Consider the following 27,318-nt stretch of genomic DNA (forward strand, 5'->3'; position numbering starts at 1 on the left):
AGAAAACACTGTAGCATACTGAAAGCTCCAATTCCACATGCTGAAACTTTTTCATATGCTCATTGTGTATATGTACAGTAGGGTCTAAAAGTCTGAGACCACACTGAAAATCCGGGATTGTTTTCATTTAATCCTGGAAATTATTAAAACAATTATTAAAACAAAGAGAAGTTATAACAACTAAAAGGAATAAGATTCAGCACTGTTTCTGGTCACTATTCCAATTTAAGCAAATTTGTATCACTGATCATATTGAGGCCTTTGAACAAAAAGATATTTTTCCTTCTATTGAAGCTCATGTTCAGACGATTCTGAACAGGTGGATTTGAAAAGCAAAACATGGTTGTATTATCTACTCATCAGAGGCTTTTGTCACTAGCGATCAGAGTCCATGCCAGCACAAGTACAAGCTTTTATTAAAGCAAAAGCAGGACAAATTCATGAAAATATTTCAAAGATTCTGCTTTGCAGGCAGATCGTTCTGCTGATAATATAATTTGTTGCATTAAATTAGAAAAGAATGCAAATAAAGGCATTTTCAGTAGTGGTTTCAGACTTTTGGTCTCCACTGTACGTGTCCTGACAACACTTGACTACAAGGGGAGTCTCTAAATGTATTACTGACATTTTCTTAGCTAAGTAAGAGTTAACAAGCCCTTACTGACATGAAACCTATGGACACTCATGACTGAGCATTTCTGTGTACCTCTGTAAGCCAGATTGCAGACATTTTGGCGTATGTTATATTATCATCATCTCCTGTTGTGGCTCCAGTGATTCCATCTTTCCACCATCTTTTACTATCAGGTCTGAAGTATTCTTCCCACATCCTTCCCTGTTTGAATCCTCGTATCTCTCTCTGTTGGTGACCTTTGCATATGTCGATGAAATTAGTTTAAAAGGTAAGCTTTTTATTTTTTTGTCCATTGTATTTCTCATTTTAATGTAAAGAATGGAAAATGAAAAAAGCTGAGAATTCATTATTTAAATGTATGATGTACATGAAACAATCCATGTTTGTTTTAAGGGGCTGAAATGAAAAAAAGAAAAGAAATATTTTTTCGTTTTTGATTTCAAAATGGATGTGTTTTGAAAGGAAGATACATGGATTCACCAGGGCTAGGGACCACTGATGTATCAGACCGCTCATCATACGAATCTGACACAGACATTTGAAACGGGCTTGATATCATATTTAGAAAACACAAGGTTAATCTTTCCTCAGCTCAGCAATATGGCAGAACTGGATGAGGTACCTCTGGGTCCTCTTTTTTCAGCAGGGTGGGTTTCCGATAAAGCCTGCCACCTGTCTTAATTACTGTTGATTTTAGACCAGAGGAGCTGCTCTGAACATATGAGTTCACAACTCCTCATCCTACCACAAATATTTGCCCTTCCATAAGCACTAGACTTTCAATTAATGCATTTGCCATCCAGTTAATTACCAAGAGCGAAGAAAAGAGACAATGGTACATTAGACATTAATAGTTAATGGGAAAGTCTCAGAAAAAGTGGATAATCTTACAATCAATCTTGATATACAGTTCCATAATGGTTATTTCAGTTATGAAATGCTATAGTTCCTGTCTTTATTTGCAATAATGATTTGTTCAAAACTAATCTGAGGTCATTAGCCACGTTTATATGCAGCCTAATAATCCATTAATAATCCGACTAATAGCTCAATCGGAATAGAATACGTCCATGTATACACTTCAATCGGAATAGACTAGTCCGATTGAGGCCATTCGGAATACAATTTCTATCCGATTGAAAGAGGTGGGTAATACTGTAAATAATCCATTAAATAGAAGGATAATAGCCATGTAAACGCCTGTATCTGATTATATTTCCAATCAGAATGTGTAAGTATGTTCTGCGCATGTGCGTTCGCATCATAGCAAAAGCAGAGAACTCATAAACCGGCTCTGGCAAAAGTTTATAACGTTCAACATGGCGGGAGCAGAAACTGGTCTGCAGAGGAGACGAAGTTTATGCTTTGAGCTTTAAAAGACGGCGGTGGGACGGACATCCTGCTTATGTGTCTCAGAACACGATGTCTTCCTCTCGGACTTCTTTAATAACGACATGTGAGGTACATTTTTCTGAGTCTGACATCTTTGTAAAGTAATTAAAAACATAAGCACGCCAACTGAAAACTCATCTCACTCTGACTGGACTCCTGTGATGTTCGCTGTCATGGTAAAGTTTACTCTAAGTGGTACTCCACGCATGCACGTCATTTTGGATCGGATTACTTGTGCGCATGTAAACAAAGATTTTCTATCAGATTGTTTAATAGAGTGTGCATATAACACCTCAGTCTGTAACCATCTCATCTGTAATCGGAATGTATTTAATTGGATTGGCAAAAATCTTTGCATGTAAACATGACCATTGAGACTTGTACATCTTTAACACTGCAAAGCAAAGAAAACTTAGTAAACACTTTAGTATAGGGGGCATAATAATGCCCCTGTAATGCTCTTATTAAGCCTTATCAAGCCAACAGCTGGTAATTAAATGGCACTTTTATTTGCGTATTACACATCACTGTTTGTCATCTGATTGTCTGGCGAAGCATTAGTTGGTCGTCTTCATATTAAACAAGGATGTGCAAAGGATTATGATGTATAATATACAAAGGAAGGTGCTTAATAATTTAGTAATGAGCAGATAATTCTCAGCTTGATAAGGCTTAATAGGAACATTACAAGGACATTATAATGCCTCCCTATACTTAAATGTTACTGAAAATTTACATTCTAAGAAGTTGCTTCATCCACTGTGAACCAGCTGTTTTTGTTTTATTCCATTTTAAATTAATCAATAAAATATGAGGGCATTTTTCAACGCAGCCAGCAAAATTAGATACCTCCGTCAGCTTGAATAGAAAAATATATTTTAAGAGGAACCTGCAGGGGTTACAAACAGTAGGAACATGCTGAACTGCTATGAATAAGAAAGCACAATGCCATCTCCTCTTAGCGAAAGCATCTAGTCTTGCATGACATTTCATCATATGGAGTGTGGTCCAAGGGCCTATGAGGGCTTGATCACGCATGAAAGCAAAGCCTTTACTCTGTTAAGAAACATTTATTCAGCGGAGTGGAGGGCTTGTATTTTCCAACTAGTTTTACTTTGCTCTACGAGTATCCCTCCCTGTAAATGCCTTGACTGCAGCACTACCTTATATCCCAGGATGTTGCCGTTCTGCTCAGGCTCTGGCACAGGTCCCCAGGTCACCAGAATACGCGTGGAGCTCATGGCCTCAGCCGTCACGTTCTCTGGAGCTCCTGAGGGCACTGCTCAAAGACAAGGCCAAACAAGGCCAAACGGCAATCAGATTTTCACCTAAATCACAGACTAAAAGTCTAGAAGCAACACAGAAGAATCAGAATCAGAGCCTTTTTTCTGTTGATGTTACGACATATGTATGTATAAAACGGAATAGTGGATATACGTATAGATAACAGAGAGAAATTTGTTTATTAACACTGAATGAAAATGGCTAGACTACATGTCTGCAGCAGTAGCATACAAGTGATTCTTAATTTATTTTGCTGCTGGTGATAATCCTGCAGACTTATTGCAGCTCTAATCATATCCACCTCATTCTCACATTCAGATGCTACTTAAATTTTGATTTAGGTACTGAGTCGGGTGCATAAAATTAAAAGTTTGTGAACAGATTAATAACTAAATAATTAAGTAACTAGACAAAAGGAAACATAGTGTTTTGGGTTGGTTGTTGGCAAATACGAACCTCAATTCCAAAAAATTGAGACAGGCAAGATAAGACAATTAATCTTTTACCTTATCAACTTCGTTTTTTTGTAAACATACATTCATTCCAAAAGTGATGCCTGTAACACTTTCCAAAAAAGTTGGGGCAGAGGCAATTTAAATAGATGTAATCATGCTTGGGTATAAAAGGAGCATCTAGAAAAAGCCTAAAGCTTTGCAAGCAAGGATGGGTCAAGATGCGCCATTTTGCTAAAAAATGCATCAGTGAATTAATTTAAAACAATTAAAGAACAATTTTCAACAAGCATCTGCAATGATATTATATATTTCATCCTCTATATTGCATAATATCATCAAAAAACTCTGTCCCAACCTTTTTGGAATTGAGGTTTAAACAATTAAATTAACACTTAACTGTGAAACAAAACAAAAAAAATACTGCTTTCATTCTTTTGGCCTGCAGTGTATGTCAGGTCTTAACACACAGCTCCAGATGTTGTGCAACTATTTAGGCTGGATTAGATGCCTCCCCAGTGTCAGCAATGGAGGAGTGGGAGGGGAAGCAAGAGGCTAAAGTAAACAGCATTAGCATTAGTGTGTGCTTTGAGCAGACACAGTTGGGTACAGGGAGGGTGTTAGAGCATACACCTCTGAAAGACTGAAAAACACATACTGGTAGCCAGGCTTCATCGGGCAAATGCCCAGCTCACCCTGGGCCCCTCTGCACCATTAATGCACAGCACCCCCATTAGAGATCAGCCCCTCCAGACGCACCTCATTTTCTGATTACAGTTGGCCAGACACGGCCTTCCAAATGGCTTTATTAAAAGGCTGATTCTCACCGGTTCTGCTCGGCTTTGCAGGAGCTGGGAGGCCACAGGGCTCACTTATGGGTGTCTCGCAGGGAGGAGGATAAAAGATAAGTGGCAAAACCAGGCCGCGAGGCAAGGCAATCAGCGCTTAGCTTATCAGCACCGGAGGCATGTAGTCAGAGCTGCGGTGAGAATTAGCCAAGAAACGCTGCACTGAGAGCGGGAAGGAGGCCACTGCGATGAACGCACAAAGAGAGTGAAATTGAATCGGAGAACCACCTGTTTACATTTCGAAATGTGATTAACAAGAGAATGGAAATTTCCAGATGCGTGCTCTGGGAAAGGGGGCTTTATTTCAAAAGGCATCTGCTGGAGATGCACTGACTGGAACAATGTTGTTTTGTTTATTTCAGGTGACACGGCGGCTGTGTATCTGTGTGTCTCCTCACCTGACTCACGTGTGCGGCCTCTCACCGGCTCGCTCCAGGGCCCGGGGCCGATGGAGTTGAAGGCTTGGATCTGCAGCAGGTACTCAGTCCACTCCTCCAGCCCCTCCAGTGTGATCTCTCGCTCCAGCCTGTCATTCACCACCCGCGTGCTGAAATCACCTTGCTGATCCGCACGCCACAAACGCACTCTATAACCCACACTCTCCGGATTACCATTATACTCCGTCTCTGGCAGAGGCTGAGAGAAAGAGAGTGAGGGAAATACGGGGAAATTAAAAAAAAGAATAAGAAATGAGAAAAGGGGAAAAAGAGGGTGAGAGAAAGAAAATGAGAGAAAGTGAGAGATGGAGAGAGAAAGAGAGATGGGAAGAGAGATAGATGGAGTGAGAAAGAGAGATATGAAGAGAGAAAGAAAGGTAAAAAGAAACAGAGAGAGAGAGAGAACCAAAAGAGAGAAGGAGATTGCCAGATCAAGAACGATAGAAAGAAAGAAAAGGACAGAGAGAGAGAGAGTAAAGAAAAAGAGAGGGAAAAAGAGTGAGAGTGAAAGAGAAAAAGAGTGAGAGAGAGAGAAAGGGGAAAAAGAAGAGAGGAAAAGACAATGATAAGAGAGAGAGAGAAAAAGACAGAGAGGGAAAGAGAGAATGGAAAGAAGAAACAAAGAGAGGGAAAGAGAAAGAAGCAGAGAAGAGAAAGAGATTGACAGAGCAAAAGGGAGAAAGAAAGAATGAGTAAGAGGGCTCACACTCGCTTTTTCACACACTGGAGCGGCTGCATTGTGCCTGGCCTTGCCCGGTGCTGCGATGGGCAGCCTATTAAATTGACATGCCCCAATAAAAGAATAACTCATGCTTGATTATGCTTCATCATCCTTATGCGTCTTCAAATCGACTTAACAATTTTGGTAGCGCTCCAAAAAAATTAGGGTAATGTCACAGACTGGCCAAACCATCAGCGCTTGTTCACTTTTAATCTGAACAGTAAAGAGCTTCAATTCAAGAAGCTCAATTTGGGCCCAGGCTCCCACATATCAGTATTCTTTATTTCACAGGGAAATCAATAGATGTCTAGAAGCAGCCTGCATTCAGTAGAACACATTTAATACAGGATAATGACCCTATCTACAAGAGCTATGTGAAAGAGGTGGGATGTCCTTACCTCAGTTCTTTCACTGTTATTTTCTTACATGGATCACTTCTCCGAAAGACACAGTAAAAAGAAATGAATAGGCCTGAATAATGCAGCTGAACTCACCTACTCGGGCACTCAGTGCCACTGTATTTAGCTCAGCTCAATTCTCTCTCCCCAGACCAGACTTTGTAATAATATATCGCTTCAGCGCTTTCCATGGAAACCGGCAGAGCTACAAATGTCAGGGTGGTATGAACTACACAAGGTAATGTTTTACAGTCCCAATATGAGTGGGCTTTTGTACTGAGATGATTTGCAGAGAAAATGTCTCAAAAGTTTTTACAATTTTTGCCCTTCTGAAAACAACAGAAGGGTAAATGTTCACCAGGGAGACTGTGCCTCTTTTGGGCCATGCTATGCCAGGATACTTTTAAATAATCTGTGTGCATTTGTGTGTATGTGTGTCCAATAACCCCAAAACAGCCGAAGAAGGTCAGGCAGGTTATGTACAGTACCAGTCAAAAGTTTAGCCTAGCCTACTCTTGAAATGGTTTCCTTGTATTTTCCACATTTTGTAATAATAATAAAGACATTAAAACTCTAAAAGCTCACCTGGGATGCTTTTCTAACAGGCTTGGAAAAGGTCCACATGTGCTGAGCACTTGTTAGCTGCTGAAAACTGCATTTTGAAACATTTTGAAAAAAATTTACAATTTTAATTCTGGAAATTAATTCACACATAGGCATCAACTTTTTTATTTATGTTTGCCCTACAAACAAATTTCAAATCTACACATTAAGATGTTTTAAAGAGCCCATATCATGGAAAAAAACTTTTTTTTTTCTGTTTTTTGAGATAAAAGCATTTGATGTAATATGTAAAAATCATCTGTTACATATATCCATCTATTAAGTCAACAGCACTTTAACCCTGTCAACTCAAGTTACAAGTAATGTTTCAGCCCAGACTGCTTAGTGAATGAAGATCATTATAGGACAGCCAATAAGAACAGGGTTATTTACATATTTCAGTCTTAAAGGCACAGTAGCAAAACAGCTTGTTTAATTCTAAAGGATAAAGAGAGGTTGGATCACTGGAGTATGGGCCCTTTAGGACGATGAGAAACTAGTAATGCCAGAGTTAAAGCTACACTATGTAAGAACTGGGGATTTAGCGACCTCTCTGGTGGAGCCCTTCCCTGAACAGATGAATGTGATGATTGTGAGTGTATTGAAAGAGTATTTAAAGAGAACTTAGTCAAAACCCGGTGAAGGATATGTCCTCCGAGCATGTGAGTAAATAATCTACTTTTGTCATCATATCTTCATCAGTATAATGTTGATCTTGCATTTGAGACATAAACATCATTCCGGATCTTCTTTTTGAGTCTGGGCGTGTGACGTTAATACGTAACGACGCGTGACGTGGTCATTAAAATGCCTGTTAAATCTGATCCGACACCTCTGACTTTTAAATGACTCTTTCAGTTTTTACAGGGAGACTCGCAGCAGAGCACACACACAATATCTTTTAGCATGTTTTTTCTCTTGACTCAGAAATGCTACTTCTTTAAATTTTAATAAAAAAACGTACACAGTGCGGCTTGTTGTTATTAAAGACCAGCCTGAAGGCCAGCCGCTCGCATGCTGTATGCTGCATGTTGTATGACTCTGCAACTGTAGCCTTCTTGTTCAAATACAGCTTTTGTTCCATTGATGGCTCTGTTGATAAAAGTTATTTCCAGCTACTGCCATGGTGAATTTGTTAATCAATATTTAAAGTAAGCAAAACACATGACTGATGCCAGTACTACTTGATCAGTGCTATCAGTAATGTTAGGACTGGAGGAGAGGAAGCCTATTTGACTATTTTTGGACAGAGCTTATAGGAGAAATCTGGATAAATGAACAAGCAGAAAACAGCAAAGTGGAAACCTATGGTTCCCTTCCAAAGAAGACACAATGCAGCAGTATAAGAGTGATGGGACTACAATTAGGCTGCATTGAGATGGCTGAGCATATTCTTCTGAAAATGCAATTATATACTACAGCAGGTTGTGGATTTCACTGGCTCCACTTCTTTCACGGCAGAATGCATTTTTTCCACCATGCACTGCAGACTTTTCTGTCGTGGATTGAGTTGGCCAAAAATGTTCAGCTCCAGCATAAGAAAAGCTCTGCTCATCATGCGTCACATTTCACAAGGTAACCATTTAAAAAAGAGGGAGGGTAAAATTTAACCGGAGAGTGAAATAATGCGATCAACTGCGCTGAACCATTTTAATTGCTTGACAGCCCTGACAAACATTCAATCGGGTGTGTCCAAACTTTTGACTGGTACTATACACTGTAAAAATCCAGTAGCACACACAATCAGACCAGTTCTTGTTGATTTAGCAAAGCTCTAAATGGTGAATGACACTTGAAGTCCAGTAATCACTTTAATTACAAAATGAACAAACAGAAGTGTGGCTTAAATAATCAAACTTAAAGGGCTCATTTCATGGAAAATAAGAGAGTTGATGTAGTACATAAACATCATCAATGTTTCAAAACGTACCATTCACTCCCTACTACATTCAGTCCATACATGAAAATGAAGCTGCAAAAACAGCATGTTTTGAATTCACTAGTTTTGTGAGGTCACAAAAATGAACATGTTTACATATCTTCCTGTTCCTGTTTAGTCTATTCATGCTGAAGGTATAAGTAGTGTTTCCCAGAGACACAAAAGCTAGCATGAAAACGGTCTGCTGATGGAGAACACAGTATAGATTAACACAGAGAATAGACAGAGAGGAGCTCATACCACCCATCGCAGCCACACACTGGTCTCACTGGCTGTTCGTACAGTCACGCTGCCAGGGGCCATATCTGGAGGGGCCTGCAGGGTCTGGATCACCCGCGATGGCTCACTGGCCGTGCTGGAGCCCACTATGTTTACTTGGCGCATGCGGAACCTGCAACAACCCACAAATACATTCGCTTTGGTACCATCGCACAGTGCTGCTGTGGAGAATAGACCACCTGAGCACACGGACTTGCAAGGTGGAAGTGAAACAGCTGTACAGGCAGCAAAGTGGCCCCATGCTTTACAATGCACATTCTAATTGCTGCAATTAGCATAAAATCTTAATTTATCAGAGAGTCAAACAAATGGAGGGACTGCAATGACATCCATAAGGTCTGACACAAATTGCAGAGAGGAGAAAAAACACAGAGGCAGAGCAGTTCATCAAACCCCTCCTGGTAAATGAGAGAAAAACACCACTGAGGGGAAAAGAACAGGTCTGATGAGGAGCAGCTCTTCTCTGTGGTGTGTATGTACTGACCTGTAGTGAGTGAAGGGGGTGAGGTTGGGCACCTCCAGTACTTGAGCTTCTGGATCATTCTCCTTCTCGTACAGCACCTTCCACTCATCTTCTTCTCCAGTATTGCCCACCTGCACATCAGAAACTCTTAAAGACTTCATGCTGACCACCGCAGGAAAAAAATGAGGCAAACTACACAATCTATACCTTATTCACTGATCAGCCATAACATTAAAACCATCTCCTTCTTTCTACGCTCATTGTCCATTTTATCAGCTCCTCTTACCAAATAGGTGCACTCTGTAGTTCTACAACTAAAGAATGTAGTCCATCTGCTTCTCTGCAACTAGCCGCCTTTTACCCTGCCCTTCAATGGTTAGTACCACAACGAGACCACCACAGAAGAGTTACTATTTGTGTGGTGGATTATTCTCAGCACTCGGTGACACTGACTTGGTGGTGGCAAATTAGTGTGTGTTAGTGGATCAGACACAGCAGTGCTGCTGGAGTTTTTAAACACTGTGTCCAACCACTGTCCATTTTATTCGACTCACCTTGTTGGTCCACCTTGTAGATGTAAGTCAGAGACAATAGCTTATCTGTTGCTGAACAGTTTGTGTTGGTCATCCTCTAGTTCTTCGTCAGTGGTCACAGGAGTCTGTCCACAGGACACTGTTAGCTGGATATTTTTGGTTGGTGGACTATTCTCAGTAACACTAAGGTGTTTAAAAACTTCAGCAGCACTGCTGTGTTTGATCCACTCGTACCAGCACAACACACACTAGCACACCACCATCATGTCATCATGGCTGATAGGTGTATATAGTGTAGTATAAAGCTAGTTAAAAGAGTATAATGCAGCACAGCTTGAGGATACTGATTATAGAGGATCGACTGTGTGGTTTCTTACTCTGTATCTCACTCTCCTAGGGACAAAATTCTGGCTTTGAGATGGCTGCTATTACTGTTTAACTATGGTATGTATGGTACTACGCAAAAGTAACACAACACCCTTGTTTTATTTTGTTTCTAGTCAAAACAGCTATTAAGTAAAAGTTATTCATTTATCAGTGTCAGGAAAAATGCATAAGTCTCAACAACTAAATGCAATGTTTTTTGCCTTTATACTTTATCACAGCTTCCATTCTTTTTGTGAGACTTGGTTTCAGTTTTTCAAAGAAATCTGCAAAGATATTTTGCACACCTTCAAAGTTCAGTCTTAAAAGTTGGCTGCATTTATTGCTTCTTATGATCCAAGCAATCCCAAACACATTCAGTGATGTTGAGGTCTGGGTTCTGGGGTGGTCAGTCCACTGCTCTGAGAACACCAGCAGCTTTTTTGTTTGATTCACAAATGTTATTTTTTTTGTCTATTTTCTTTTCTTGTCGCCTTGACAGCTACACATCCTTGCAGACTCATAGTGTTGAGGTGTCTTCTCACAGTGAAAGGATGGACAGAAACACCTGTGGATTTTTTCAGATATGAAGCTTGATTTTCTCCTGTCTCTCAAAGATAAAAGCTTTAAGTGCTGTTTTCATTTGTTTTCCTTTAACTTTCCCCTTCCGTATGCAAACAAATTATTTTAAATTGAATGGCCAATATCTTGGCTGTGTTGTGCAGTAAATGAAGGTGGACTGACCTTTGCACAGTACTGTACTTTGTGTATTTTTATAGATAAATATCATCATACAGTGTCAGAAACTACATAGGTAAGTCTATTGGAGATCACTTAAGAATTTAGACTGAAGCAAGGGTGAGATCATATAGGTATGCAGTTTATACAAGGCTAATTGGTATTGACATGCTTTCATTATTTGTAGTTAATTATAATTCATTAATTTACACCCTAGCATATATTAGATTTTTAGCCAAATTAGTCATTAGACTAGCTAAATTCCTGATTTCCTTTCTAAATTCCTAAAAGTTGACAGGGTGCGCTGGGCTTGTTTGGGGTTCAGAGCTTCGTCCTCTGCCTGAATAAAATCTGTCTCTCTAACGGCATGGCCTGAGCACTCTCCTGAGGGCACTCCACACAGTTTGCAGTAAGTGTGTGATGATTTAGGAATGTAGTTTCCACAATGCTAAATGCTATTTGGAGGTGTATAAGCTTTAACCTCACAGCTCCAGTGAAGAACTAAAGAAGCAAACTTCTGACCCCTAACACGCTTTAGCTGATCAACTACATTTTGAGTAAGTGGAAAACTGTGTAAATCAGACTATTCACTGAACAGTTCCTTTAAAAGTATTTAGAAATATTAGCAAGGCCAAAAGCAGGGCAGGTTAAAGTGCTCTTTAAGCTGCACACCCCAGATACGGTGCACGTTTCAGGACCAACGTGCAGGCCAGGTCTGAACCAATCAAATCTCAGAGAGCTCAGGGAGATTTACGATGACCAATGGGGTGTACTGGATGTGGTAAGCATTTATGCCAACGTGATCGATGTGCGACGCGTGGCACCTTATGCTGGTGACTGCTGCTGTATTTCATAGCTTGTGTGTATGCACCAGCTCACAACCCCCCCAACACACACAGTGACGGATTTCTGCAGCTGTAGATAGCCCTGCCTCAATCAACTTAGCAATTCAAGTGCCTCTAGATGAAAAGCCGAGCTTTCCCTCAGCAAGTTCGTGGCCGACTCTGGTCTAGAAGGTTAAGTCAATTACAAATTACAAGTTGGTGGCATGATTCAATCTCTCGTCAACTTTTGAAGAAGTCACCTGCAGTACGAGTGGGATGCGCATCCGCTAAGATATTTTTCAAAGGTGCAGAGGACGCTGTCAGAGTTAATGGAAATTTTCAGAGATTTCTGCAGAAATGCAGAGGAGCAAAGTGATGCATACTAGACCTGAACTTGCTGAATGATCGACTCAGCGTTGACAAAGCCCTATGATAACAGCTAGCTTCACTAAACACTTTTTAACTTTGTTTTTACCTTTGCTCATAAGAAAGCACTAAGATATTGCTCATAATACAGTTGTATGCAAAAGATTGAACACCCCTAGTCAAATCACACATTTCTAAATGCGTCAATAAGTTTACACTCTACAGATTCAACACTTAAATCTGGCATTTTTCTGCAAATTGTTGTGCACAATTTTGATTTTTTTGTTGAGTTTCACAATTTTTTTTATAAAATATACTATAACTTTTGCACAGGCCACATTTATCTCATATATTAAACTCAGTAAATAAATAGTAATAGTGCATTAAAATGTGTAGAAGTGTGTTCTCTGTAGAGGATGTATACTTCTTTTTTATTTAAAAAAGACATATAATTTGACCAGAGGTCTCTACACCCTTGCATACGATTGTATATGTTATACTGATGCATTACATCAAAACTGCACATGGGAAGTGGTGACATCATCTCAATCAATCTTAATCAAAATCTTTAAAAGGATGCAAGTTTTTTCATTAATGTTATAATACATAATCATACAACAGCCAGGCACAGACAGGTTTGCACAAGCCAGTGAATTTTCTTGCCAATGAATCTTGTGACCAAAACTTGCTGTATACACATTGTATTTAAAATTAATAAGCATGCTTTGGTACCTTGGCATAACGACAGCTTATTTAACACCTCATTAAGTTGGCTTGACAAAGTTTTTCATTTCATTAATATTTTTTTGGTAGCGTTTTCATGGCTTGCAGTTTTCAAGCTAGAACCATGAAACTTTGCAGGATCGCAGGGCCTATATGGAAATAGTGCACTATTAACTATTCACTATGTACTTTTGGGACCAATCGCCAGTATGGCTCTTGGGGAGCGCTTGTTCACTTTTTTGCCCTTAGGAAATGAATGACAGAATGTTCACCGTAGTGACTATAACCGCCTCAAATTATGTCACTAAGGCAAATCTCTCACCCTCATAAATATTACATGCAGACTCACGTACATACTAGTACATGAGTATTATGAGTAGTATATGAGGACAAAAATTTTGGGACACACATTTTACTCACTGAATTCAGGTGTTTCATTCAGTCCCATTGCCACAAGTATATAAAATGAAGCACCTAGCCATGCAGTCTGCCTTTACAAACATTTGTGAAAGAATGGGTCGTTCTAAAGAGCTCACTGATTTTGAGTGTGGTACTGTAACAGGATGCCACTGTTGCAACAAGTCAGTTGACAAAATTTCTTCCTTTCTAGATATTCCACGATCAGCTGTGAGTGGTATTATTGAAAAGTGAAAGTGTTCAGGAACCACAGCAACTCAGCCACAAAGTGGTAGACCATGTAAAGTTACAGAGCGGGGTTGCCGAGTGCTGAGGCACATAGTGCCTAAAAGTCACCAACACCAACGCTGAATCAGTAACTGCAGAGTTCCAAACCTCCTGTGGCATTAACATTAGCACAAACACTGTGTGCCAGGAGCTTCATTACATGGGTTTACATGGCTGAACAGCTGCCTGCAAGGCTTACAACACCAAGCACAATGCAAGGCATCAGATGGAGTTGTGTAAAGCAGGCTGCCACTGGACTCTGGAGCAGTGGAAACGTATTCTGTGGAGTGATGAATCACACTTCTCTAGCTGGCAGTCTAATGGACGAGTTTGGGTTTGATGAATGCCAGGAGAACGTTACCTGCCTGACTGCATTGTGCCAACTGTAAAGTTTGGTGGAGGAGGGACAATGATATGGGGTTGTTTTTCAGGGGTTAGCCTAGAACACTTAGTTCCAGTGAAGAGAAATGTTAATGTTTCAGCAGACCAAGACATTTTGGACAACTGTTCCAGCATGACTGTGCCCAGTGCACAAAAAGTCCTGACTTCAACCTCATCGAACACCTTTGATATGAATCAGAAGAGAGGTTGGGAGCCAGGCCCTCTCGTCCAACATCAGTGTCTGACTTCACAAATGCTCTTCTGGATGAATGGGCAAAAAAGACACATTTCAAAATCTTGTAGAAAGCTTCCCAGACAAGTGGAAGCTGTTGTAGTTGCAAACTCCATATTAATGCCTATGTATTTAGAATGGGGTGTCCTAAAAGCTCCTATAGGTGTAATGTGTAGGTGCTCCAATACTTTTGTCCATAACGTGTACACACACACACATATTAGCAACCACCTGAGATAGCAGAGCAATGGCCTAGCAACATCTTAGCAACCACCTGAGACAATATAACAACACCTTAGCAACCGGCAGGGATTTCTCAGAAACAGCTTTATGAAGACAACTTAAAGTTCATTCATGAACTTTCTCCTTCTACATTTAAGATCTTATTTCATAAAGTAATATTGGCAATTTTCAGCCAGCTGAACAGCATCTATGACGCAAGGTGTACCAGCTTGGCAGGAGGACCACAATTGTCACCACACTATTACATAAGCAGTGGTTACAATTAACAAATTCTGATCATTTCTAATTTGACACAATTACTGTCCAACCAAACAGGTTTGTTAAAAAGGAAAAATGATACAAAACAAATCTTCAAGGCAAGTGGCCAAACGCCCATGTCAACAACATTTTCAGATTACACTATATGTGCAGTTTTAGATGTAGCTGATGGTGGTCAGTGTACTATACTAAGAATGTGAAAGAAGGAAAGTGTGTTTTCTCACCTGTCCCTCCACAATCCACTTAGAAATGGATGTTTTCCCATCATCTCCTGCCCGGAACTTCAAAGTCGCTGATCGTGGGCTGATTTTGGAGATAACCAGGTTTGAAGGGGGTCCAGGAAGTTCTGGATTTAGAAAAAGACACTATTAGACTGCTCACTTTTCAAACGGTTCTCGCACATCACAGGAACTGGTTGGAAGGAGGCATCAGTGACTTCTGAACTGCCTAACTCATTGAATCATTTAATCGTTTCTGTGAACAGCTTCAAATGAAGCGAAGGATGTACAAATCCAGGATGCACTCAGCACTCTGAAAAAAAAAAAGAAAACCATTCCCTTTGAAGTTCAGCGATAGAAATCCTTTTTTTAATTTTGGGAAACTTTGATGAAATTACACTGGAATTAAATCAAATAACAGACTATAGCCTTGCATCTGTCTAAAATCCCCACTGAGCTTTGTAGCTGTCTGTTCCTCTAATGTCTCACAATATGTAATTTATCAGCAGGCATTATGGCTCTGGCTTGGCATTCAGCCACTTTAACATTCATCTCTTTTTTTCTGAGAGAAATTCTGCCTCTGAGCTAGTTTAAATGAATATTTCTCCTTCGCAGCCATATTTGATTTATGGCTGAGCATGTGCAACAACTTGCCAGCTTCCGAGTGGAAAAGGCCAACTTAAAAGATCATCGCTCATTTTCATAACCACAAGCTAAGGACGACTAGCCCTGGGATGAGTAACGCAAGCTCTGTAGTGCGTTCTCGTGAACAAATGGCTGCTTAGTGTATCGTAAGAGGAGTGCATGAATGAATCATTGATTGCATGCACACCACAGTGCACGATTCTTGCTTCTGTGTATGTGAGCAGTGGCTTCAGATTCCAAGTGAGGTGCTGTGCGATTGGTGGAATTGTGTCAACAGAGCTAAATGAGTTTTATAGAGTAGAAAATGTGGCAAATTTAATTTGGCAAACATGTTTATGCAAACATCCAATTTCAGAAATGTTCTTATTCTTATTTAATTTAAAATCAGCAATGAAAAAGGCCAGTCTCAACGCTGTTGAGGCTTCCCAGTGGAAAGAACACATTCAGAGTTTCTAAATGCTACACAGCATTTGCAGTGAGGAAAATAAGTAGAGAAATGCATCTAGGTTAGGATGCAGGTTGGCATGGGTGATCCCATTACAATATTCAGTATTTTCCATGTTTTTCAATATTCAATAATTGACTGTAATCATTGAATACACTGTCTATTGCTCAGCTGAATTTTTTGAACCCTGAAGAGAACAAAAGGCTTGTTCTGCTGTAACATACACAATCTTGTTTCCAAAAAGGTTGGGACGCTGTTCAAAGTATGTATATAAAACAAAATGCAATGATGTGCAAATCATTTAAACCCTACATTTAATTGAAAAATAGTACAAAGACAACATACCAAATGTTAAAACCGAGAATTTTTTTTGAAAAATACAAAAAGCCCATTTTAAATTTCATGCCAGTGACTTGTTTTAAAACAGTTGGGACAGGGGCAACGAAAGACTGGTAAAGTTGCGTAATGCTAAAATCAAAACACCTGGTGGAACATCACCACAACTAATTACGTTAATTGGCAACAAGTCAGTAACATGATAGGGTGTAAAAAGAGCATCAGAGGCTGAGCCTTTCAGAAGTAAAGATGAGGAGGGGTTCACCACTCTGTGAAAGACTGCACGATCAAATAGTGCAATAATTCAAGAATTATGTTTCAAACATAAAATAGGAAAGAACTCAGGGGTTTTATATATAATATGATTAAAAGATTTAGAGAATCCGTAGAAATCTCTGTATGCAAGAGACAAGGCAGAAAACCAACACTGGATGGCCGTGATCTTCAAGCCCTCAGGTTGCTCTGCATTATATGCCATTATCCAATCATGAAAACCACTGTGTGGCTCATTACTTTTTTTGCAGGTAGACAGAGAAAATATATAGCGTCAATGCGACATTTGTTAGCTCTGTTAGCTCATTAGCTCATCTGAAGAGGCAGCCTCTGTTACTTACCCAACACGAAAACCTACTGATGTCCCCTGGCTGTTTGAATAATAAAACATCTTCCTCTGTGTGCTACTATTTTTTTTACCTTAAAAGTTAAAGTACAGTCCTACATTATTTTTGGCCATTTTTTGTGGTTTTGTATTCCCTCCCTGGGGTTGACTGTCTGTATGATTATGAACTCTTACAGATACTCAATATCAAAATTAGTTGAATGCACATCCCTCTAATCATCATTTTATTGCCCAGGCCTGGATGTACATGTTGTTGGGCGGGGTGGATGAAATTTTGTTGTAGCTGTGGGAAGAACTTCTCACCTGGGGGCACTCCAGAGGAGATTGTGGATGACGTGACCGTCCCTATGCCTGCGCCAGTCATGGCAGCCACCTCCAGGATGTACGTGGTGAGGGAGGTGAGGCCAGTAACCTTGTACTCCAGCGTGCTGTTGGGCATAGTGCGCGCCACCCGCGACTGGTTCTTTCCCTGTGCCTCCCAGGACAGCAGGTAACCTGGGAAAAAGACCCACAGCTAAAAGAAGGACTTATGCATTTGGGCTGCTAACCACCTAATGCCTAATGGCTGATGACTAGAGGGAATAAGCTCATTTTGGAATCCTCAATCTGACTGCGTGAAACCATGAAACCTGCTCTCGTAAGCCCAAAGCAGAGAGGCTGATGTATTTTTCGGCTGGAAATAAACAATCCCTCACACTCCATACTGGGTGAGATGGGGGACCTGGTAGAGTGAGTGGTCCAGACCTTGGACCCTGCCCCCTAACCTGAATCTAACTGAGACTAATAGCCAGCAGAGGTCCTGTGTAATTTGCTGTTTATTGGAAGTATTTTCCACCACAGTCAGCACTGTTTCCAATCACTGAATGTCCTCTTCCATTGAGGCACTCATAAATCAAGCTTTGCACTGAGAGACCCTGCTCGAAAACAAGCATACCTAACATTCAAAGGGCACCAACGCTGGGTGTACTGATATAGACAAGAGCCATTCGCTCTAATGCACTTCTAATCTCATCCGTCTCCATGCCCTTAATCTACATTCAATGCCATTTGTTCACTGGGGCTGTTTAATCTATGTCCAGTATCACTGCACTGCTTACACATTCGTCTTCATCTCTTTGCTTCTCTATAGAGTCTTCATGAGTGGAACTCCTTCCTTTTGCTGGACCCACAACATTGCAATAGTCTTGAAGATACCACAGACATGTTTAAAACCCTGCAGAAGTCTTAAACCCAAACGAACTGAGCGTCATGTGAGTGATCCAAACTGAGAATTTGGCAATGGCCCCTTAGACTCATTTAAATCTGCCGCCAGATGAGCTACAGCACGGACATGTTGAACACTGGTTGCAAACACTGGTTGTGGTGAAATGTGTTAGCATGTGAAATCTGAGCTTTCTTTGTGTTACCGTGTTGCCTATCACTGTATAAAAGATGCACAAGACTTCATTTATTTCTGGATTCACTGTGATTTTTTCAGAGTGAGCGTGCGCTCATTCAGAGTGCAAAAAAAGCAACTGAAGCGTTCTTTCCTATTCATGTGTTTGTTTGCTTGGTTAAAAAAATGCAGTTTACAACAAACTAAATAAAAATCTGTTCTTCAGCTTTGTTGGATCAAATAAACCAGAAATATTTAATAACAGCATTGAAAATTAACATTATAAACAGAATTAAATAACGCAGATTAAACAGTAGAAATAGTCATTTTTTTGGAATAGCCTTATGGCACTGAACAATTTGAGCATTTAGTTTTGGTAATATAAAAGCTGCAAGCACTTTAGACTTTTTCGTCTTTAGCACTGGGATAAAAATGACACAAAATGACTCTAAAAGTATTATTTTAAATAGGTGTAACAAATTATCATTCCAACTGTGAAAAAAACAAGCAGCATGTAAAAGTTTTGTATTTTAATGTCCACACTATGAACAAACAGATACTAGATTTTCTTCATAACGATTCAGCTTTACCACAACGGGGAACTATTAATACTTAAGAAGTCTTTTTTTGGCACTCTGAGTATAAGGAAACCCACACCAGCAGTATTGCATATATGACTTAATGTATGTTTTTTTATGAGTTAATTCTACATGATAAAAAAAGACCCAATTTTTGTGCATTTTGTAAATTATGAGGCCCTTCATGTATAAATATCTGGATTAGTTCTCTAATGTTCATATTACCTAATGGGCTACGACTACCATACACTCATAATCTTAACCTGCATTGCAGTTTATATGACTTTGCTTGAGCAGTTGGAAAATGTTGACCAATATAGCACAAACCACACAGTTAGAACAGCACATAAATAACTGATAATGAATAAATGACTACAGCTTCCATGGCCACTTGGACTTAAAAACATGCACACACAACAGTCTTTTTTGGGCTCACACTGAATTAGCACCTCATATCACATGTGACAATATTGCCGCATTGTACGTCTCTGCCTTAATGGGTTAAGACACAACAGACATCTCTGCAGAATAAGACTTCTTCCATTTTCCCCCTATGTTTTTCAAATTGATTCAGTCCTGGTCGTAACTATAATGATTGTGGCACAAGATGCATAAACACACACACACACACACATACACACACACACACACACTCATTCACAACATCATTCTTTTCAGAACAGAGCTACAGGGAGCGCGAATTGTTTCTGGCAACCGAGCCGCGAACAACAATGCTGTAATTGCCTTTGTGCAAAAAACCAATGAAGTGTTAAATAGAAGTATATCCATTAATGAAGCTTTAAAAACACCAGCATACTGTGGTAATGAAAACGAAACACCTCTGAAAAGACTTACCTGTGCTGTCTATTGTGATGTTCGGCTAAATTTAAACAGGGGAGGACAAATTTGATTTCATTTAAGAACAAAGAGAAATGCAACGAGCAATGAATCACTTTGACAGACAAATGTGTTTTGCAAGTGCGGGGAGAAAAAAAAGAGGTTCTGGCCCGTGAGTTTTAAAAAGCACCAAAGGAATAGTATGGCAATCTATTTTCCTGGACGCTTACTGTGCAGCGTTGCTAACATTTGAAATTATGATGAAACTTTGCAAACGATTTTTGACAGAAGGGATGATGAGAGGCTGTAGTAGTGAGTAAGATGAGGTTGGGCTTTTAAACATCAGCTTCCCAGGAGTGTTGTAGAGGAAGCAAAGAGCTTGTATCTGACATGAGAGCACAACAAGTAGGATAAACTCACCTGTGATGATTCCATTTTTCTCTACAGGTTCCTCCCAGCTAACTCGCAGAGACGTGTCTAGGATCTCAGTAAAGCTCAGATGCCCTACAGGGCCTGGAACTGAGGTGTAAACAGACAGACACAAACAAACACAATGACAAACGCCACACGGTTTATCCTGCTTAATGCCGCGTTCCGACGCGTTGTGCTGCACCACAGCGTCTCTATAGCAACAACTGTTGATGAGCTAATCGAATTACCCTCACTTGTACAATTATGAATGTATTTATGCATACCCTAAAATGTCGAAGCATGTTGACATTATAATTCTGGGACAATGCTTTTAATTAAAGTCACTTTTATAAGCTGCTGATAATTAGTATTCCACACAATGCCCCTCAGAGCCACAAAACAGCAACGCAGTGTCACTGTGGTGATGTAAAAGCCAAGACCCAGTGTTAAGTTACACATATCACAGTGACACAGCATATTAATTAAATGAAAAACAACAGATTTTGGTCTTTAGGTAATTAACGAACAAGTCCCAGCATATGCACTCCGCCTGAAACCTCATCGTCTCAGAGGTCTCCACTGCGGCAAAGATAACGTATCCGATGAAATAATGCTTTTATCAGAGGACGGCCAGTGTGGAAGGTCAGTACTCACTGTCCTCATGCGTCTGCACAAGTTTGGGCGTGCTTCGGGGCCCGTTCCCTGGTGTAGTGAAGCACAGCACTGAGGTCAGGTACCAGGTGAACTTCTTCAGGCCGCTGACGTAGCCCAGGTGACGGGTGCCGTGGTAATCTGGAGTGATGGTCACCACCGTGGTGTCCTCGGGAGAGTGCTCAGGCCATGCCATTAGCTGAGAGAGAGAGAGAGATGTCATTCGGTCATTCAGGCAGAGGACGAAGCCTGAACTCCAAACAAGCCCAGCACAGCCTGCCAACTTTCAGGAACAGAGAGAAGAGCTACTCAGCTTCCAACTGGAACAACTGTCTAAGCATGGCTGAACAATTTGGAGAAAATATCTAATTGTAATTTTTCTGATTGGGATTTAAATTGTGATTATTTTCTGTAAATTAACGTCCAGGCCTTTTCTGGCTAGAGGCTTGAACACTTAATGCTGGTTATGGTATTGAATCATGAATACAGCACACAGGTGCTTCTGATTGGTCTAACTTATCTACAGGTAGTGCATAAGCTTTATGATATTGGGTTAAATTATCCCACGTTATAATAAAAATTGCAGCTCTTGCGATTCAAAAACCATACTCCCTGCAATTTAAATACAAAAACAATTCATTTTTTAGCCATACGTCTAAGCACTGGCCCTGTCATTAGGAGAATGTGAGTTTGATCCTTGCAATGCCACAGCCACCCGTAGCCAGGAGATTAAGACAGCATAACTGGCCTTGCTCTCTTCTCTGAGAGGTAGTTAGCATTCTCCTCCAAACATGGTGAGCTGTCTAATGTGATTACGTTAGGGGCAGTTAGAAAGATGGATGGATGGCTTCATGTGACTTGGAAAAAGCATGTGATGGGTGAAGACCTAACTAATGAGTGGCAATTGGACATGACTAGGAAACTGAGGAAAACTGAGGAAAAATCCAAAAAAATAAAATTAAAGAAAAAACAGAAGAGCTAATCCAATGTGAGAATTCAGCAAAACTTTAAATATATACTGGACTGCAGCTCTGAGACTAATGTATGCTAATGGAAGCTTATAAGCACCAGTTAGCAATGTGCAAACTGCAGGCCTTACACTTGCCTCAAAACCCACTGAGTTGTTAAGTAAGCATATCACGTCACATAGACTTGCTTATGTGGTGTCTAACACTGTAAACAACATTGCACAGCTTGAACTCAGAACAGAGCATTTTCCTTGATGGTACACCCAAATGTATTACCTTGTAACCTTGATTGATGCCATTGATGAATTGCTGAGGTGGTGGATTCCATGTGAATTTGATGGTGGTCGAATTGACAGCTACAGCCTCCACACCCTGTGGGGGAGCTGTGGGAACTAAAAGAAACGAAAACATTTTTTTCACTTTTTGTCTTTCCCTGTTTGGCCATATGTGTGGTGTAGTAAGTGTACCGTGTATTACAAGAGAGTCAGAGAGAATGGTAGCTAGATAGAGGCTAGCACTGCAATCATCTGCTTACCACTGTGTCTTAGGCTGGATCTCAAACGGCTCCCAACACCCTATATAGTGCACTATGTAAGTTGTGAAATTTTGGCATCTACACCCAAATAGTGCACTCTATGTCCAGCAGAGAATTGTGCACACTCGGCTCAATCGCAAATGTTAGACATAGTACGCAGTTTGGCTGCAGGAGCTATTACTTTAAGACCTATGTAGGGAGTAGGAAAACATCTGAGATTCAGCCTTAGTCCTAACTTTCAGGTGAATTCTGTAAACTTTGCTACTTGATTGTGTAACTGCTTGATTGCATGGCACAGCACTTTGTCACAAAGGAAAGAAGGATCCAGCTCACAGTGAGAGCTCAGCTAACTGCAGTGGCCTCCACTCACTTGAACACTGGTGCTTGACAACAGGTTCACAAGAGTCCTAAACGCTATGAGAACATGCAGCTTTCAGGGTGAAATATGCATCAATTCATACTCATGTTTTACAAGTCAAGAAAAGGCAAGTAAAATGTCGCTCAACGTCAATCATGTTCCCTTGCCATTGGACCCATGTGTGAACACGACTCATATCCCACACTGATGAAAGAGCACACAATACCTAGCTACCCATTTTGCCGTGGCCTACAGCATCATTTTTTCTAAATCAAAACCATAACCTTTGCTGGCGGAGACTTTTCAGCGCTGAAACGATAATGGATCAGAATGACCCGCTCTCTTTTCATGTCCGTAGTCCTGTAGAGGTCTAATAATTGGTTTGGTGAAAATATGGTTGCAAAAAGCACTTCAAAAGGTCCGTAAAGTCCTGTCTCGTCCTCACTGTCACAAAAAAAACTCTTTTCGAGAGTAAAAGCTGATGTCCTAGATACACTAGCCATTGTCTAATGACTACCTATTTCTGACGTCACTGGAAGCTCTCAGCGTATACAGCCTTGCTGCCGACAGACCTAGACTTGGGGGGACCTGCTCTGTAGTATATGAGGCTTAATGCACATTAAGTCTCGCTAGCAGCCATACTCCCTCGCTCACTGACCTATCAGCACTGCCATAATCCCTCACTGTCGAGTGGCACTAAAGGAAAAGGTGCCCTTACTTGATGGCTACTTAGAGAAATGCACTGTTGACTTCTCATTTGCTGTGATGGAAAAGTGTGCACGTTGTCGCAGCTTGTTTATATGAATATGAATAATCGCAGTTGCATCCTGTTGTATTAGTTGGTTTGACCTTTTTCTGAAGCTGTAAGCTGAAGAAAAAGGCACAATAAGCTAAAAGCAGATGAAACCCTATGAGTTTGATATCCAGTGACCTTGCGAAAGCCCAGGGATAGCCAGATGGACAGGCGTGCAGCAGCCGAAAGAAATGAGCCACTTCATTTAAACAAAAAACCTGAGGGAGACTTTACAAGCCAGCCATCCTTATTTTCAGAGGAGCCAGACTGCTCTTTCAACACCTGTTGTGTAGTCTGAATTTTAAATCGGAGAAGCCGCTGCCTGTATGGTACGTATGGCCACTGCTTCTGCTCGTTTGACTGAATTTCAAGCAGTATATACCCAGAGACTATATCACTGGATACATAAGAAATCAGTTAGTAATACAGAAAGCATATTCATGAATGCCCAGAGAGGGGCAGAATGCTTCTGAGAATAGTACTTCACTTTGTCAGGCAAGCTTTGACTTATTATGAATGGAAAGCCTCTTGCTCAAATGTCGACCAATTAAGAGTGACTATTTATATATGTTTATGTATTCGAAATGCAAGGCGTATGCTGCACTCCTCTGTTCTCCTCCACTATCAGATCTCTCACAATTAATATGGATAACCTCATAAGAAACCAGCTCAACAAGGTGTTTATTAACCAAATCAAGAATGGCATAAAACCAATGCCTCTGCATGCTGCTAAGCTAACCTCCATTTTGATACTTAAACTTAAACGTGTTGAGACAAGAAACTAAGATGGTCTGACTAATGACAGTAACATTCGGCTACATCAGTGGCTCCCAACCTTTGCCTGGCAAATTCTAGGCTTCTTCCTGCTCCAATACGCTTAACCCAACTAAACAGCTCATTAACAAGCCGTTTCTAAATACAACTGGGTGTGTTTTTAATCACTATTTCTTATTTTCATTATCATTAAATAGTGTGAAGTCTTACATTTTGACTCTTTGCTGAAGGCCTATTAAATCTGTTTTTAATTTTTTTTCGTTCAAAAAGGCCCACAAGGAAGGATGGAAATTTAAGAATACAAACTATTTTAATGATAACGAAAATGAGAAACAGTAATTAAAAACACCCGTTTGATGAGTATGGCGCCATTTCATGGTTTCTACGAGGGACATTAGTCAAGTGCTTTACAAGTTCTTTTCACACAGAGTATCAAGGGGAGATGCAACACCCTAGATACCACTTCATCCCACCTGATATGCACAATACAGTAAAACAACAGAAGTGAAAAGTCCCAGCTGTAATGCCAACGGCATCTGTAGCCACAGTTTTGGGTCAAAAAACAGTGCCAAAGTGCAAAGTATAACTAAAGAATTCATCATCTTTGAAGACCAACTCTACATACTATACAAGCTACATACTGTCATGAATTTACTAAGTTTATTTTATGCAAACTGTTTTTTATTTAATGCTTTTGGTTTCAGAGTTTGACCTGAATTTTGGTTTCGGTCAAAAATTTTCAAGTCTACAGTCCCAAAGTCCACACTTGTGATGCTCACCCTAATGTGATGTATTTCCAAATTTATCAAAAGTGCACAAGTACTTGCTTAGACCGCATGTTTGTGGATATGTATCATATCTTTATGAGTTCTCACCATGTTAGAGTTCTTTCCCAATATTTCCTAAACAGCATGTTACAACATCACAAACATGTTGAACTGTGGGATATATACTTAGCCAAGTACTGCTTTGATGTCTTATTGGGGAAAGGGTGCATTTAGTGTGGTCTTGTGCAATGTTTTTTCACATTTGAGAAATGGAACACACTTACTGGAAAGCATATAAACATACGCGGAAGTACATAAACCGCAGCTGTAAACTTTGGAACAGGCTGTAAAATGTACAGGACAGGGGCACTTCAGGCAGGGGCGTCATACAGCTAGGGAAATGGAGGAACTGACTACCCAGGGTCTCAAAAGGCCTAGGCTAAAATATTTCTTTAGTGTACAGTTTTACATTTCTATGCAATTACTGTCATAACTAAACAGGTTGGGACTGGACTTAGCATTCAAAAAAATGTTTGATTTAACTATTTTGTTTTTAACATTTTCAGGAGAAAAGAGTGGAAACTTTGTGGAATATGCCTAACTCCAGAACAAGCAGTGGAAACCGGTGAGACACATGAAAAAATCCCTTTCAAATGTTTCTAATATGACAGATGATGGGTCTGTGTGTAGAGTCAATACATTTGCCCCTTTCCAGACAATCATCTAAATGACCAATCATCTATCGGAATACCCGGGCAATGGATTTTTCCCAGTCTCCCTCAATGGATTTTTTCCAGTCTCCTCGTTGAGGTGTAATTTATAGCAGCGGCCAAAACAAAAAGCTCTAGGGATAATTGATGTAATTGTTCTGAAGAGGATTAACTTCAGAGCGGGTCTGTAGCTGGCTGTACTCAGCCACGGGGGGGGGGCCCATATGAATAGAGCTTCTGCTCAGGGCCGACCTGGCCCCAACAGGAGAGCCTCGTGTAATCACGCAGCGTTTTAGTCTGCTCTGGCTGGCACGTCTCCCTCTGACCTGCCCTTCCCCTCCCCGTCTCTCCATCTGCCATTTTACCTGAAGAAAGTTGAGTGGGGAAAAAAAAGAGAGTAGTGAGTGATGAAGGCTGAAGGGTCTCACCTCCCTGCAGCGTGTACTCAATGACGGGCTGGCTGAAGACGCCCAGGCCGGCTCCCGTGTACGCAGCCACCTGGATCTCATACTGTGTCCAGATGATGAGCTCCGTGATCAGGCAGTAGTTGATCTCAGGGCTTGTGATGTTCTGCTGCTGGTAGTCGCCAGGGAGCCCTGCCAGCCGATACCTGCAGCCACAGGAAGAATCGATAGCTGAACTGTTAGCCACAATGATTTCCTTCCAGGTCAGTGCTCCATTAGAAGCCATTTCGCAAAGTGTAATTAGGCAGCCCTTTCCCGCTCCCTTTTTTCCACTAGAGGAATCCTATTCAGAGCATTACACCACACTTGGCACCCTGTCATTAACGAGCGATGATATGTACATCGCCCTGTTGCAGAGGGGGAAAACAGCTGGTCAAATGTTGGGAAACGGAAAAAAGCATGGGTGCAGAAGGGTGTATGGTGTTTTCTAGAAGGGTCTTGAGGACTATCCATTTAAAATGTTATGAATGAAGCTAACAGTGACTGAAAGCAAGTGGTCACCAATTTTCATTATGCAAAGGATATTGTGTTATTTGATGTTTACTACCTCCCATTCATTTTCAGCCACATTAGCATGTTTCGCTCAATTCCTTTAATTAATTTTTCATTGTCATTCCACTCATACACAAGCATTAGAGGGGTATCCGGCTTCTTTTAATGTTCAAATTCCTGATGAGGCCTAATAAAAAGATGGTTGAAAAAAAGGAGGTTCCTCCTGCCACAGTGCAACAAGACAACAATACAACTGCCCTCAATCTATTTTACTACTGTGCAAAAGTCAAAGATCCTTACATTTATTTAATCTTTTAAGGCATTCATTTTTCAGCATACGGAAAGAGCACAACACGTATGTTTGACAGAAATTACAACAACTAAATACAATCTAAATTTTTTTTAGTATGTAGTTTGTCCACTCAAAGGCTTATTATAACTTCCATTCTTTTCAGGAAACTTGCTTTCAGTTTTTTGAAGAAATCTGCAGAAATATTTTTCCACACCTCCAAATTTCAGTCTTAGAAGTTACATCTTCTCAAGTAAT

At 40.5% G+C, this 27,318-nt stretch overlaps 1 protein-coding gene across 2 annotated transcripts in view; it reads right to left on the bottom strand.

Moving 5' to 3' along the window:
- Positions 1 to 27,318, bottom strand: part of sdk1a (sidekick cell adhesion molecule 1a) — a 305,201-nt gene that overhangs the window by 52,262 nt on the left and 225,621 nt on the right. For both annotated transcript variants that reach the window (XM_036566735.1, XM_036566736.1), the window contains exons 17-26: positions 26,244 to 26,425; positions 22,155 to 22,270; positions 20,914 to 21,109; positions 20,269 to 20,367; positions 17,362 to 17,553; positions 15,020 to 15,141; positions 9,472 to 9,581; positions 8,949 to 9,099; positions 5,009 to 5,246; positions 3,190 to 3,305 (exon numbers count right to left, since the gene is read on the bottom strand). In XM_036566735.1, the coding sequence (XP_036422628.1) occupies positions 3,190 to 3,305; positions 5,009 to 5,246; positions 8,949 to 9,099; positions 9,472 to 9,581; positions 15,020 to 15,141; positions 17,362 to 17,553; positions 20,269 to 20,367; positions 20,914 to 21,109; positions 22,155 to 22,270; positions 26,244 to 26,425 (1,522 nt within the window). The remainder of the gene's footprint in view (positions 1 to 3,189; positions 3,306 to 5,008; positions 5,247 to 8,948; positions 9,100 to 9,471; positions 9,582 to 15,019; positions 15,142 to 17,361; positions 17,554 to 20,268; positions 20,368 to 20,913; positions 21,110 to 22,154; positions 22,271 to 26,243; positions 26,426 to 27,318) is intronic.

This window comes from Colossoma macropomum, unplaced genomic scaffold (assembly GCF_904425465.1).
Source record: "Colossoma macropomum unplaced genomic scaffold, Colossoma_macropomum, whole genome shotgun sequence".
In the NCBI taxonomy this organism is placed as follows: domain Eukaryota; kingdom Metazoa; phylum Chordata; class Actinopteri; order Characiformes; family Serrasalmidae; genus Colossoma; species Colossoma macropomum.